Source organism: Ictidomys tridecemlineatus, chromosome 11 (genome assembly GCF_052094955.1).
Source record: "Ictidomys tridecemlineatus isolate mIctTri1 chromosome 11, mIctTri1.hap1, whole genome shotgun sequence".
NCBI lineage: Eukaryota > Metazoa > Chordata > Mammalia > Rodentia > Sciuridae > Ictidomys > Ictidomys tridecemlineatus.
The window spans coordinates 8,850,720-8,866,692 of record NC_135487.1 but is presented as its reverse complement, the minus strand read 5'-3'; the positions used below and the strand labels follow the sequence as shown (position 1 = coordinate 8,866,692).

Sequence of the window (15,973 nt, the reverse complement as noted above, 5' to 3'; positions counted from 1 at the left end):
ATTAAAATTCCAATGACATTCTTTATAGAAATAGAAAAAGCAGTCACGAAATTCATTTGGGAAAATAAGAGGCCCAGAATAGCCAGGGCAATCCTTAGTGAGATAAGCAAAGCAGGAGGCATCACAATACCAGACCTTAAGTTATACTACAGAGTAACAAAAACATGGTATTGGCACCAAAAGACATGAAGACCAATGGTACAAAACAGAAGACGCAGAGACAAACCCACATAAATACAGTTACATCATATTAGACAAAGGTGCCATAAACATACATTGAAGAAAAGACAGCCCATTTCAACAAATGGTGCTGAGGAAACTGGGAAATTCATATAACAAAATGAAATTAAACTCTTCTCACCCTGCATAAAACTCAAAGTGAATCAAGGACCAAACTCAACTCAAAGTGAATCAAGGCATTAATTAGACCAGAGACACCCTGCCCACTAGAAGAAAAAGTAGGCCCAAATCTTCATCATGTCGGCTTAGGAACTGACTTCCTTAACAAGACTCCTAAAGCGCAAGAAGTAAAATCAATAAATGGATCCAGGCGAGGTGGCACACACCCGTAATCTCAGTGGCTTAGGAGGCTGAGCCAGGAGGATTGTGAGTTCAAAGCCAGCCTCAGCAATAGTGAGGTGTTAAGCAATTCAGTGAGACCCTGTCTCTAAATAAAATACAAAATAGAGCTGGGGATGTGGTTCAGTGGCCAAGTGCCCCTGAGTTCAATACCTGGTACCAAAAAAAAAAAAAAAAAAAAAAAAAAAAATCTCCAGGATAGATAAAGAACTCAAAAAACTTAACAAAACAACAACAACAAAAAAAAACAAAAACAAACAAAAAAAAAAAACACAGAAAAATCAATAAATGGGCAAAGGAACTGAACAGACACTTCATCAGAAGAAACAAATATATGAAATATCGGTCAACAAATATATGAAAAAATGTTCAACAATTCTAGCAATTAGAGAAATGCAAATTAAAATTACACTGGCGTTCCATTCACTCTAGTCAGAATGGCAATTATCAAGAATATGAGTAATGAGAGCTGGGGCTCAGTGGCAGAGCGCTTACCTAGCATGTGTGAGGCACTGGGTTCAATCCTCAGCATCTCATAAGAAGATAAATAAAAGATAATAGAAGATAAATAAAGTAAAAATAAAGGTATTGTGTCCATCTACAACTAAAAAAAATTAATTAAAAAAATACAAGTAATGACAAATGTTAGTGAGGATGTGAGGAAAAGCATATACTCATACATTGCTGATTGGATTGCAAATTGATGCAACCACTCTGAAAAGCAGTATGGAGATTCCTCAAAAACCATGAAATGGAACCACCATGTGATCCAGTTATCTATCCCACTCCTTGGCATATACCCAAAGGATTTAAAATCAGCATACTATAGTGACACGGCCACATCAATGTTTATAGCAGCTCAATTCACAATAGCTAAACCATGGAACCAACCTAGGTGCCCTTCAACAGATGAATGAGTTTAGAAAATGTGATATATATACACAATGGAATATTACTGAGTCATAAAGAAGAATGAAATTATGGCATTTGTCAGTAAATGGAAACTACCATAAGTGAAATAAGTCAATTCCAAAAAACCAAAGGCCAAATATTCCTTCTGATACACAGATGCTAACTCACAATGAGGGGTGGGGATAGAAGTTCACTGGATTAGACAAAGGGGAATGAAGGGAAGGGAAGGGAAGGGAAGGGAGGGGGAAGAGGAATAGGAAAGACAAAAGTAGGATGAATCAGACATGACTTTCTTATGTTCATATATGAACATACAACCAGCGTAACTCCATATCACAAACACAAGAATGGAAATTTATACTCCATGTATGTATATCAAAATATATTCTGTCACGAATAACTAAAAAGAAAACAAGCAAATGTTACTTTGTTGCATTCTCCACAGAATTTTGTTTATATAGTTCAAATTTCAAAATAGACTGAATTCTTCAAAATATAAGAACCAGCCACTGTTTCTTTGGCTCCCCCAAGAATGGCTAAAATCTGCCACTTTCTTATCTTTGAATCAATATATTGTGTGAGGCACTGGATTCACTTTTCTTTTTCCGTGAATCAGTTAAACCTAAACCAAAAAATCTAATTTAATAATCACAAATGCCTTTGGGTACCCTGATGAGCTAATGGGTTGTGTTTACTTTTCAAAAGTAAATTCCAAACATACTTCATTTATCTTCTTGTTACAAGTCACAAATTTTTGAATATGGTGGTATTAAATAATATTTGAAATGCCTAGGATTCTAGGAAGTAGTTAATTGTTAAACAAAATCAAAAGTAAAACAAGAACACAGAAAGGAGGAGTGAGGACAACTGTGTTCTTGACATATTCCGCCCCCAAACAGAGTAACCAGGACCCTGGTTGAAAGCTGACAGTTTCAGGGGATCACAGGAATCAGAGTGCCTGCCTCCAAGGCTCCTCCACCAGGCCTGGGCAGACTGCCTGCTGCACTGGCTACTTCACGGGGGAGCACGCCATACCCCCAGTTACTCTTGTTGCTGCAAAACACACACTATGAAAACACAAGAATCCTACCGCACCTCAAATCTAATACAAAATGTTTAAAAGGCTATTGGGCTGGTGAAGCCCTTCCATCAAGAGAAACAACAACCTGATTACAGAATAGCTCTCAAAACTGTCTGAACCACTGAGATGTTATTATACTATGGAGCAATATACTTCCCAACTTTGTATTAAAGCAGCTACACAGCATTCCCTTATGAAGAAGGGAATACATATTTTTTTAAAATATATATATATATTTTAAATCAAGGATTGTTTTCTTCTGTACTATGCTGTTTTCATTTCTGCACTCCTTAGAATTTTCAAGATTTACACAGAGTTCTATCATTGTAAGTACAAATCCACATTTTAAAAAAATGAAGTTGAAAGACCAACCAACCTTTTTACATACAATTATGCTTCATTTAAGGATGAGATACATTCTGAGAAATATGCCATCACACAATTCCACTGTGGTACAAACCTCACAGAGCATGCTCACACAAACTCAGGCACTGTGATGTCACTGACTGATGCAATCTTATGGAACCCCTATCATATGGCGGTGCATGATTGTACTGTATTTTGTTGTTAAAGAAACCCTTGCAACTTTTCCTTTGGATTCAGGCAGTCTTTATAAAATCAAGCACTCTCTCTTTTCTAAACATCGACATATATAAACCTGAAATTTACCAGACCAATTAGGAAGAAGCAAGGGTCCCTAATATTCCTGATGCTAGATCAAATAAGAAAACTGCTCCAGAATCGTTGGAATACCCAAATTCATACACACTTATCCACCCAAAATCCATTCCCCAACATGATCTATAAAAAGTCATGGATCAGATCTCAACCTCAAACCTTGAACGAGTGAACTGAGCCTAAGACTAAAACTCATACTTCTCTCCCTGTGAGTCTTGAGGCCCCAACTGATCTGGCCCCTGCCCACATCACCTCCTACTATTCCTCTCCTTCCTCCAGTCACATCAGCCTTTGTTCTGTTCCTCTAAAAAAAACCCACAAAAACAAAAAACAAAACTACTAGTGTATTCCTCCTTCAAGGCCCTTTGCTTCTACCAGCCCCTCTTCCTGGATCCCTCTCCTCCAGATCTTTGCATGGCTGTTTCCTTTCTAACCAGGGAAGGAATTCAATGTCTTTCTCAGGAAGTCTTCCCTCGTCCAGAAGCCAATCAGCCTCTCCCTACATAGTCCTCCACGGCATCTGACTGTCCTCAGAGCACTTGCTTCGATCTGGAATGATTCTATCGACTTAATTACTTGTTTATCTGCTTCCTCCCCCATAAAATGGAAGTTCTCTGACACTAGGACCTTGTCTGTTCTGCCCACTACCCTAGAAGAGTACCCGTCTGCAGTGCACACTCAGTATCTGTCAAACTACTAAGTAGATGAATAAATGGATAATAGGCTTGTTAACTTTGAATAATTTTTAATCAAAGTACCACAAAACTAGTGTTGAGATTTCCCAATTATCTGGGTAGAATAAGATGAGAAGGTAATACAAAGCCCATAAAACATCACACGTAATTCATTCACAACACCTACCCCACAGAATGCTTAATCCAGAAGAATACAGTTAGACGATCACCAGTAAGGAATCTGAAAGGCCTCATGAACACTTGAGTAAATATCAAAGGTCAGGACTGGGGGAGGTCTGCAAAGATCAGAACTGTGTTATTTCCAACAAATTTAGGTAAAAATGATAGTAGCACAACTAGTTACTTCACATTCTGAGTAATTATTTTGGCCTAAGCTACTACGTATTGGATTGCTTCATCTTTACAACAGGTATATGAATTAGTATTGCAGGTTGAGTATCCCTAATCCAAAACTCTGAAATCCAAAATGCTCCCAAAAGGGAATCTTTTAGGGTGCCATCATGATACCACAAGTGGAAAATTCCACACCTGACACCTCATGTGACAGGTCATAGTCAAAAGGCAAGCACACTAAAAATATTGTATAAAACCACCTTCTGTTTATGTGTATATGTGTATGAAACAAACGAATTTTACGTTTAGAAGCATGAAAACGGGGGTCCCATCCCAAGGTTATGCAGATATATACAGATACTCCAAAATTCAAAAATATCTGAAATTCAAAACACTGTTAATCCCAAACATTTCAGACAAGGAATACTCAACCTATACTACTGCCTCCATCTTGACGAGTGAGAAAACTAAGACGAATGAAGGAACACCACATGCCACACGTCCAGAAGCCAACATTTGCTCACTAAGTGGTTTGCTCTAGAATTCCCACTCCTGGCACACACAACATCACCTCAGCAAAAACGACAGCTGTCATTAACAGCCCTTAGTTACTGGGTGCTCCAGCTCTATCCATGTTCACTCAGGTGCTCATCACCACAGCTCTGTGACCTGTATCTGACCAGAAATGAGCTAGGGCACCACGAACGGACAAGGGAAGGCCACAGGGCTAGGGCACCCTGGCTCGCCGTGCCCAGGCAGTGTGGCCTCGGAGTTCACCCTCCCACCCACTGTCCTGTGTGGCTTCTCAACGTCCCTGCAGTCTAATGTCGCTGCAGGTCTGCTCTTGAAGAGAACAGACTTTAGTTTGAAGCCTAAAGAAGTAACTGCAGGGTCGTCTACCTCCTAGGGCTCGTGCTCCTTCAGAACCTCATTCCCACGGCCTTGACTGACTGACGCACAGTCACCTCCTGGCCTGCGTTCCATCTCCACCAAGATTCCACCTCACAGATTCAACCAGGTATCTCTCACTTAGGTAAATCTGTGAAACAGAATGAATTCTTGAATCACATTTAGAATCCAATTTCAAATCCGGTGGAACAAAACTGCAGTAATACCTACCAGAAAAGCATGCTGCTATAATTCAGCAGAAAGAAAACAGGAAGCAAGATTTCAGAAGTCACATATGAGAAAGTAACACACACATACAATTCCTACAAGGGCTAAATGCAAGGCCATGGGTGTAAATGAAGTAACGGGCCCTCCAACTGGGTAGCAATGTCAGGAAAAAATGTAGCAGAAAAAAAATTGAACAGTTACCTGCTTAATGGCCTAGCGCTGTCCCCAGTGACAAAACTCAACCTGCAAAGCTGGCCTGTACCTTCAGTGTTTGCTCATCAAGACTTATCAACTCCATAGATACAATTATTTTTATGGACTTCCCTCAGTCTATATTTAATGGAAGCAAGTGAATAAAAACAAGCTTTCCTTACAGCAACTTTAGCAAAGCCATCTATTCCAAACAAGCAACAACCATCGGCCTCTACAACCTCCACCTTCCATCTTGGAACAATTCCATGCATGACGTGCAGACCTGTCTTCCCCAAGACCATGACCAGTGAAAACCAGGAAAGAGATGCAGTCTCATTGGTGGCACACCTGACTTGCCCCTTCTTACCTCAGTGATTAATGTCTCCCAATAAAAATGTGCCAAAAAAAAACATGTTCTGTGTAATTTCTATTCTGAATAAAACTGAAGGAAAGAAAAAGCCAACCCAAGGCTTCATTGTTTCATTTACATTGAAGACTATGAACATATGAAGACTTTGAACCCAGCATCACCACAACTATTGATGGCTTCTTACGGTGGAATAAATCTGCCAGTCAGCCAGTTCCCGTGCGTTCTGGGAGGAGGGGAGCAGCTGCCCCACGCTTTATCCAGGAAGACACAGCATGTGATTACTCAATCCCATCTTCGTGTTTAGTTAAGTTCCCTGACATACATGAAGTAGAGGCAACCATTTCTTTACCATAGGACCTTGAGTGTACAAATGAACCACTTCAAATATAGTCCCTTCAAGGTCAGAAAAATAGTTATTGTCAGTCACAGCTAAGGACCACATTTAGAAAACACATGCAGAGTCACTTGCAGTAGACTATTCCAACACTGTTACCTTTAAAGTTTTATAGTAAATGGCTCTGTTGATTTCCAGTGGAAACAAATTTTGCTCCTCTCCTGAGCAAGCCCAGTTCACATATCGCAGCCAGTTCCCCTTCTCCGGATCAGTGGCATCGATGCACATCCATCCCAAATTCGGGTAATATACCTTGGAAATGGGGGAAAACAACCTTTGTTAAGATAGGAGTACTTAAAAGTATCTTCATGTTCAATGTTTAAAACAAGTCTTCCTCATTACACACAACTACTCTATAAAGCATTTCACAGAAACAAAGTAAGTGACAGAGAAAAGAAAAATACCAAGTAAAAACTGAAACTCAAAACCATGTGATTCCCATTATTTTTTTATTTGGGTTTGCTTACTTTTTCCCCTAAACAGAAGGAGCTATGTAACTAATATACTTGATGATCACCAAAAGCTTTGCAAATACATGCATAAAGGAAGTGACAACTACATTCCTGAAAATGTGACTAGGACTGTGAAGCTTGAGGAGTGCTGAGCAGGGCAAATCCCCATACTCTCAGGGTTGCTCTGTCACTCCAGCAGGGGGGCCTGGCCCTGTGGGTGACCCAAGTCAGTGGGTCTTTTTCTGGCAGGACTGACAGGGACTTCAGGAAGTAAACACACGCTGTGAACCAGTCATGAGGGTGATGAGCATGATGCTCTGCAAACTCAGCCAGCTCTTACCACTCTATCCAGGGCTCCTGTCAGGACTAAGGTGCCATGGGTCACACTCTAGGAAATATCAATGCCTTCCAAAAACATACTGAAAACTCAGCCCTTCTCTGAGAAGTCACATTAAATCTACTCTTACAGGAAGAGTCCTTGCAAGACCCTTAGACAATTCCTCCCAGAGAGGCTTCCAGTGTTTAGCTAACATTCCTTCTTGTATTTATTTATTTTTTGTGGAATACCAGGGATTGAACCCAGGGGCACTTAACCACTGAGTAACACCCCTTTCTGTATTTTATTTAGAGACAGGTTCTCACTGAGTTGCTCAGGGCCTCACTATATTGTTGAGGCTGGCTTTGAACTTGTGATCTTCCTGCCTCAGCCTCCTGAGCTGCTGGGATTACAGGCATGCACCACCACGCCTGGCAACATTCCTTGGTTTTAAAGAACATCTATTTTTCAACAATTTTTCACTTTAACTTTTATATATGCAATACATGTACACATTTTATTCACCAAAACTAAACTGCAAAATACCCACTAGGCACTGAAAGAGAAGCCCAGAGAGATAAGAACAAGTTTTTTATTTTCCTTTTAGGAGGAAAGAAAAGAATCTACATACAATAACTCTTACCATGACTCCCACCACTTGCTCCTCCTCTCGTCTCCTCCCACGTGAATCACCACCCATAGCTGCACTGTTCCTTCCAGAACAAAGCACCAGCCCCTACCTGATGTCCTGGAGGCCTGGCAAGCAGGGTGCAGCACCCACCCTCCTGGGCAACTGCCGGAGCTCATCAGGCACGATGCTCCGCTGCTTCCCACTTCCTGCTTCCTCACTGAGCCCCAGGAGGCTCATTTACTACTACTTCTTCCACCACGTGGAAACCAAGGCTCATAAGTCAAATGACTTTCTTTCAAAGTCACTCAACTGCGGCCAAAATGGGCTTAAATCCAGGTCTGCAGAACCTCCAAGACCCAGAGCCGCCCCTACCACCCTCGTAAAAGTGCACCCCTCTCTCTCCTCAGCACCCAGTCTTTCCACCTCACTTTTCCTACCCTTCCAGGTGCTAGGTGCAGTGCAGTATCATCTGTCGCTTCACTTCCTTGTTCAGGGCCTGTCTCTCCCACTAGAGCCTCAGCACCCTGAGAAGGCATCAGCCTTTTCTCTTGTGCCAGTGCCTCCAACACCTCAACCAGTGCCTGGCATACAGTAAGGTAACAATAAATGACCACCCGAGTGCATAACCACCACCATCCAATGAACGCCTACTGGGTGGTGGGGACTGTGGCAGAAGCCCCTCTGCAGTCAGTTTATTTCATCATCATAAGCACCAAGGTACATATTTTAACTGCCATCCCCCTGTGAGCTGATTCAAAACTTGCCTGCTCAGAAGGCAACCACCTGCACCACTCTCAAGGGGTAACCATGTGGCATCAGGCTCCCTTGCACCTCACTGTCACACTCCCTCTCCACATTCCTCCCCTTTGAAATAGAGTAGCCTATGTGGCAAGAAACTGCATCACAATGCAAAATTCACACTTAACACACTAAAAAAGCAAAAGTTGCTTTCATTTAAAATGTTTCAGAGACACACATGTTCATAATGTCTGCCAGCACAGTAAAATAAGGAAAATGGGGTGCGTGGTGCTTGAGTATTACCAATCTATCTCAGTTATTGTTCACTAACTCACAAGGCATTATTCCCTGGTACCGGAGAGAAAATGCACGTCAGGGCCTCACTGGATCCCCACCTGCATACTGGCACAGCAACTGAGATAGATCAATGGGACTGCAGAGACAGGCACGGCTGCCAGCAATCCCACAGCGTGGAGGAAGGCAGCCACATCCACCTGCCCACACAATGCGGCTCTGCTGGAACTTCCTAGCTCTCAGGTCAGCACAAACCTTTGTGAAAAGCAAGCTGTTCCAGTTGAGTGAATTCTTTCTTTGTGCATAACTCCCTGTGCTTCAAAGGGGACTAAGGCACCTTCTAAGTCACATTGGTGTGTGAAAAGAAAATACTTAATTTTATAGAAAAAGATGGACACTTCAATTTTTTTAAAATAGGAAAACAAGGAATTCACAAAGGAATACACATAGCCTAAAAACCATAAAAGAAACTTAATGATCAAAAATAATTTCAAATTAAAAGTTTTCATTTATTAAATTGGCAAAAATTATTTTTAAGGGAAAAAAAAAACATATTGGAAGGGTTGTATGAACGTATTCTCCCAAGTGCTTACAATCAGAGAACAAACTGGTATAATTGTTTTGGGTGGAATTTTAGCAGCACTTAACAAAAAAAATCTTTCAATATATACACATTCCAACCAGCATGCAAGTTAGAGGAATTTATTTTAATGAGACAGTTGAGCAATTGTACCAATACTTATGTACAGGCTGTTCCCAGCAGTGTGGTTTACTACAAAACCATATGGAATCAGCTCAGAAAACTACAATCCATCCATACAAAAGAGTACTAAGAAGACACTTAAAAGTTATGTAAGTGATTAACTGGATTATTTCCTGTGAGACACTGCTATACCCAAGAATTTTTTTAATGTGATACATAATTTCTGTAACTAAAAGAAAATAAAGAATAAAGATAACAGGATATTGTAGAAATCTATTTATCAAGATACATATTACATTGATGACTGAATCAAGCTATTATAGAAAGAATCAATTACATGATATCATTTTGTCTTAAACATATAAATATATATAAGAAAAAATTCTTAAAACTTAATGAATGAAAACACAATAGTGGTTTTCTCTAAAAAAATAAATGAGTCATAATTTTTCCTTTTTTCTTGTTTAATAAGAATTGTCTATACCTTTCCACCATTGACTTAGTGGAATCTGCATGGCAAAAGAGGGAGATGGATGGGAGGAGCACATGCTCTTCTGAACAAAAGCCTAAGTCTAAATGAAGGTAACCAAGGCCTAAGTCAAAATCCTCCTCCTCATCATCACACAGATTTTAAAAAGCAGCAGCGCATAGCTTTCTCATTTTACTGAGCTTAATCTTTTTTTAATATTTATTTTTTAGTTACAGGTGGACACAATATCTTTATTTTATTTTTATGTGGTGCTGAGGATGAAACCAAGTACCTCACGAATGCTAGGCGAGCGCTCTACCTCTGAGCCACAACCCCAGCCCCCCTGAGCTTAATCTTATACCTAGGAACTGGGATGAGAATGTGCTCTTATACAATTCCCATCTTAGTAGGTCAAAGCCTGGTTTCCAATCAAATTAATTTTAATGAATGACAAACAGAACCTACCTCCAAAATGTGATCAAATTTTGCCTCATGTAACTACAGATTACTAGACTTCAAAAGTGTCATCCGCCATTAGGCTGGAAAACCAACTCCAATTTCCTCCTTTTAGACAAAGACAAGGCAAAATCAGGACAATCTTCTATCCTCACTTAAACCCACAAATGAAACAAGATAGGCTTCATGTAAGAAGTCTATTTCCAGATCTTTACAATAACCAGGAAATATTCAGCTTACTGGATCCTAAGAGAAATGTTATTACATACAATTAATGATTTTTTTCTGACTGAATCCACAAAACAATCCCTTTTCACAAAATAAAGTTCTATTTATGTAGTATCAATGCCACTGTACCAAGCACCAGACTAGGGCTTTATGTGTTATTTATTTAACCTTCATAAGAATCTAAAGATAATCTATGAAATACTAAGTCCCTTTCATAAATGAGGAAACTGACAATGGATTGGCCACTATAGTAATCAAGTCACTAAAAATCAGAGCCAGTGTTCAAACCTGGCCCCCTCATTTCTTCCTATACCCTACACTAAAATAAAACGGTACGTAAACAAGGGAATGGAGAGAAAGGTTCCCTTTTGTTTTGAGGGGCGCTCTCAATTTACTTCCTGTCTTCCCTCCTTACAGACCCCCTTGAGCTTCTGACCTCCTATGTTATCTAGGCCTACCTCCTTTCTGCTTCCATCACTAATCAGGAAGCAGGCACCAACTTTGTGGAGTGTCAGTCTTATACCACCCAATTTCCATTCAATTTAATCCGGTCATTTTGAAATTATCATAAAATAATCTAAACTCAAACTTTAGTACACATACCGATTTAAATACACATTCAAATTTATTTTTTTATATCATTTAGAGAAGATGTGCAGCAAACTCTATCATTTGTTACTTTTTAAGTGCATTAATTCACTTTGTAAATTTTAAAAATTCTCATTCATTTATGCAAACATACCATCATTCACATCCTCAACTGTTTACCTGCAAGGAACCAACTAACTGTGACAGAAATCACTCCCAGAATTTAAAGCAACAAATAAATCTTATATTGTATCAGCTCTCTTGGTGAAAGAGTCTATTTTCATGGGAACCAGCTCCCCAGAGTCAGAGTCCGCAGTAGCAAAGCCTTCTCCCTCCACTCTTCTCTGGACCCCTTGCAGCACAGGAAAACTGGGGTGCCAACACATCAGCCAAGAGACAGAGAATCTCCTGGAAACCAGGTCCCCATTTCAGTGGCCCTGGTGTGCCCTCACTGCCTAAGGCTCCTTTTCATATTTCATCTCCTTGAGGATCTAGTTTGCTTGACTAGTTCTGTTTCCCACTTGTACTGCAACTACAAAAAAAAAAAAAAAAAAAAGAATTTTTATTCTCTATGATCAAATGTTTTTCTTCAATGTTTGGGTTCAACTAATATTTCTAAACTGAGCCAGAATCGTCTAACTACTAATTTCATAAACATATTCCAATCTGCAGTCAAGCAAATCAATGAGAATAAAGAAAAAGAAAATAAAAGGATAACCTAAATTTGGTGTGAAAACATTTAATAAAAGTTATATCTTATATAAAGAGAATTTATTAAAACTGCTACCTAGAAAATACCATACTTCCTTAATATGTTCAAATTCCAGTCATTTTTCAATAATAGAGCTGGATATTTGCAGGTCTTATTATGGATTACAAAACTTTCACCCCACAGAAGTAACTTTCTGGGGAATACAAAAATGGACCTTCGGTATCAACTACTTCACTCTTCAGATTGCTTTTAGAGGGCAAGGACTTAGAACTACTCAAATGTATCACTATTTTCTGAAATGTTCTGAACATTCTGGAATAAAAGAAGTAAGAGAATCCAGTCAGTCATTGCACATTTTACCACAAGCCTGTTACTCACATAGGTGGACTCTAAAATACACACTTAAAAAGTAAATAGCTTAGCCTTTCAGACCCTTAATGCACAGTCTAACATCCATCTCTATGGAGCAAGCCACACTGACTGGACCTCTCTTTTGAAATGACTCTCAGTAAGTTTTGGACTACAACTACACAAATGTTCTGAAAAATATCAACACAAAAGACGATCAATAACTGCTAACTGGTTCATAGCAGGCCCTCAATCAATATCTCCTGGATAAACAAAATAATTTATTCTTGAAACTCTTAAGCCAGAAACTCTGTGGGCCTGTGGGCCAAGGATGTTTATGAATTCCATAGAACCCTAGAAATAACACGCAAGCTCCTCTGTGTACATGTGCATGTGCATACTTTCTGGGGAGACTTTCAGGGAGTGCTATGGTTAGAGTGTCTCCCCAAAGGTCCATGTGTGAAGGCTTGGTCCCCTGGTTAGTGGGACTGAGAGGTGGTGAACCTGTAAGATAGGGTGGGACTTAATGTGAGGTCCTTAGTATTATTAGTGCCATGCCCTCAAAAGAAAATGTGGGGCCCTGCGGTCCCCTCCCACTCTGCTCTGGTTTGAGGTCTGAGATGTGACTGTTTTGTTCCTACATGTGTGCTCACCAAGATGTGCTGCCATATCTGCGGGATGCTCTTTGCCAACGGGAAGAGAACTGCACAGGCAACCAAAGGTGGCTCCTGATGTGACTCCAGGGTTACCAGCTTACAGACATCCAGCAGGCCAGGAGGTCAAGAATTTCTGATTTGTGGTAAAATTTAGGTTATTTCTAGTAGTCCTTCATTCCATGAACATGTCATCAGATATCGCCAGTAGTTCATAACATGACAAAAGTTATACACCAAGCCTTATGTTCCAGAACTTAGGACAGGGCCTGGTATTTGGTAAAAGCTTAACAGATAGGCACTAAATAGGTAAATAATAAGATCCCAAAGAGAAATTCCTTTTTGTCTTAGACCAGGCTGACAATCTGAGCATAGTTGACTTGCTCAGAAATATCAATTAATCCTCTGTACTTCAATGTCCTCATCTGTCCTGCAATTCCTGAGAAGAATGTGATTGGCTCAGTTATTTCCATGACAACCAGCTCTGCAGCCATCCCACTTCCCAGCACCACTCACTGAACGTTTAACACCAGGCACTTCCACGCTAGCTCACTCGATCGATCCTATCCTCCTCTTCCACACACACCAGCCACGTTCAGCATACTTTTTCCATCGAGGATTATGCAAAAAATATTTTCTGCTTAGCAAGCCAGACACAGTCTCTGTTGCCACTGCTTAACTTTGCCATTATGGGGCAAAAGCAGCCACAGATAACATGTAAACAAATGAACAGAGCTATGTTCCAATAAAACTTTACTCATGAACTAAAATTTGAATTCCACAAAATGTTCCTATGTCACAAAACATTTGAATTTTTCCTACCATTAAAAAATGTAAAAACCCTTAGTAACTCCAGGGCTTAAAAAACAGGGGGCAGGTTGGACTCCCCCAAAGATCCAGACCTTTCCTAGGAGGCTGCTTTGACCCAGGTTCAGAGGCTGGAAAGCAGCTGTAAGGGCTCATTGACCCTTTCTGTAAAAAAGGTTCTGCAGAATCAGCTAGCTGACTTCTCTCGACTCTTTCTTCTTCCCTGCAATTTTAACTTAAAAGTGACTTGAAATTAAAAGAATTGAGATAGCAAGGTTTATGCCACACACTTGCTAATATTTAATTAATCGTAATGGTGCTGACTAATAAAAAGTGTTTTCACTTCATTAAAAAATTAAAGTCTTCTCATCTCAGAGTCATTTCTCTATCAAGTTTAATTGACATGCAATTCTACTATTTCCCTTCATCCTCCTGACTCAAATTTTGCCTAATGAATAAAACAAACAGAAAGAGTGAATTATCAGATTTCATCCATAAGAAAGGTTTTTAAAAACTATTAAAAAGAGCCAGGGGGCTAGGGATGTGGCTCAAGTGGTAGCACGCTCGCCTGGCATGCGTGCAGCCCGGGTTTGATCCTTAGCACCACATACAAACAAAGATGTTGTGTCCGCTGATAACTAAAAAATAAATATTAAAAAAAAAGAGCCAGGTGTAATGATACACCCACCATATGAGAGACATTTAAAAAGCAGACAGAAAAGCAGAGTTAAAAGAACGTTCACCAAGACATTCACAGTGGTTATACCTGTGTGCCAGGAGATGAAATAATTTTTACCTTCTTGTTTATTTTTCTGTACTTTTTAATTGATTTTGCAATGAGAATGTTTAAAGTTAAAAAAAAAAAAAAGACTTATTAGAATGTACATCACCAAGAGTGAGGCCTAACATAAACTAAGAACTTTGGGTGATAAACATGTGCCAAGGCAGGTTCAATAACTGTCATGAGTGGCCCAGTCTGGTGTGAGGTACTCATGGTGGGGAAGGCTGTGCTTGTGTAGAATGTGGGGGTGGGGATTAAGGTTTGAGAGCATCTCCCAAAAGCATGTGTTGGAAACTCAATCCCCAATGCAACAGTGTTGAGAGGAAGAGCCTGATGGGATGATGCGAGCTCAATGCCCTTCAATGCCTTTGGCTACGTTGAGGCAGCAAGAAGCCCTTGAGCATGTAGTCCCTAGATCTTAGACCTCCTGGCCCCCAGAACTGTGAGCCAATAAAAAGCATCTATAAATTGCCCAGTCTGTGTTATTTTATTATGGCAACATGAAACAGAACAGGATAGAAACTTTTCTATATTTTCAGGTCAATTTTTCTGTGAAACTAAAACTGCTGTAAAAAATTAAGTCTCTTTAACAAACAGACATATTAAAAGAATTCTCATTCAAGCAATTCAAAAGTTCTGCTCACTAGAAGTAATTTGAGTAGCATAGAAGTCAAGTGGGAAGGCTTTTATCAGAAGTGGTTTCAAAACACTGTAGATTGCTCAACACTTGGGGTAGCTGGGAGGAGTTCTGCACACAGCCCCGCCTGCCAGTTCACTGAAGTTACCCACCAGAAACAGTGAAGAATGCACTCTCCTCTTCTGAGCACCTATTTTGTGCATTCACCCTGAGCATACTCTACAGCTTTTCTCCTGTTATTTCTGACTCAGTAGAATATTTTCAGTAAAAGCTTAGAGGACACAGTCCAGGTTAGATTATCAAGGGCTCCAGAAAAGCAATTTAACACTTTGTCTTAGATTAGCTTTAAAATAAGAGTTCTAAGCCAGTTTAAGGAGCCTTGATGGAAGAACGCATACCAAGATAAGAGTCTGATGATGAGCACTTGTTACATCAGAGACATTCTGATGCAAGTCTGAGAACAAGACCTGAATTGGAATAAATAAATGGGAAAATACTACATTTTTATCTTTTCAATACATTATAACCTATATTTCCTATAGTTCATCACATGCATACTTGTATATCACGTGCAGGTGTATATACACATATACCTTATTTTTTAAAAAAATATTTTTTATAGTTATAGATGGACACAATACCTTTATGTTATTTATTAATCTTAATATGATGCTGAGGATCGAACCCAGGGCCTCACACTTCTAGGCAAGCACTCTACAACTGAGCTACATGTAACCCCAACCCCTACACCTTTATTTTTAAAAGAGTTTAAAAAAACAAGAGGCCTAAAGTCCATTATATCAAACATAC

General features: G+C 39.8%; 1 protein-coding gene across 9 annotated transcripts in view; it reads right to left on the bottom strand.

The window, feature by feature from the left end:
• The window catches only part of Prdm2 (PR/SET domain 2), a 118,272-nt gene that overhangs the window by 68,464 nt on the left and 33,835 nt on the right, over window positions 1-15,973 (bottom strand). For 8 of the 9 annotated variants that reach the window (XM_078025320.1, XM_078025322.1, XM_078025314.1 and 5 more), the window contains one exon: window positions 6,450-6,602. In XM_078025320.1, coding sequence (XP_077881446.1) covers window positions 6,450-6,602 — 153 coding nt within the window. Of the gene's footprint in view, window positions 1-6,449; window positions 6,603-15,973 lie in introns of those variants that run through there. The other variant, XM_078025321.1, reaches the window with a different exon arrangement.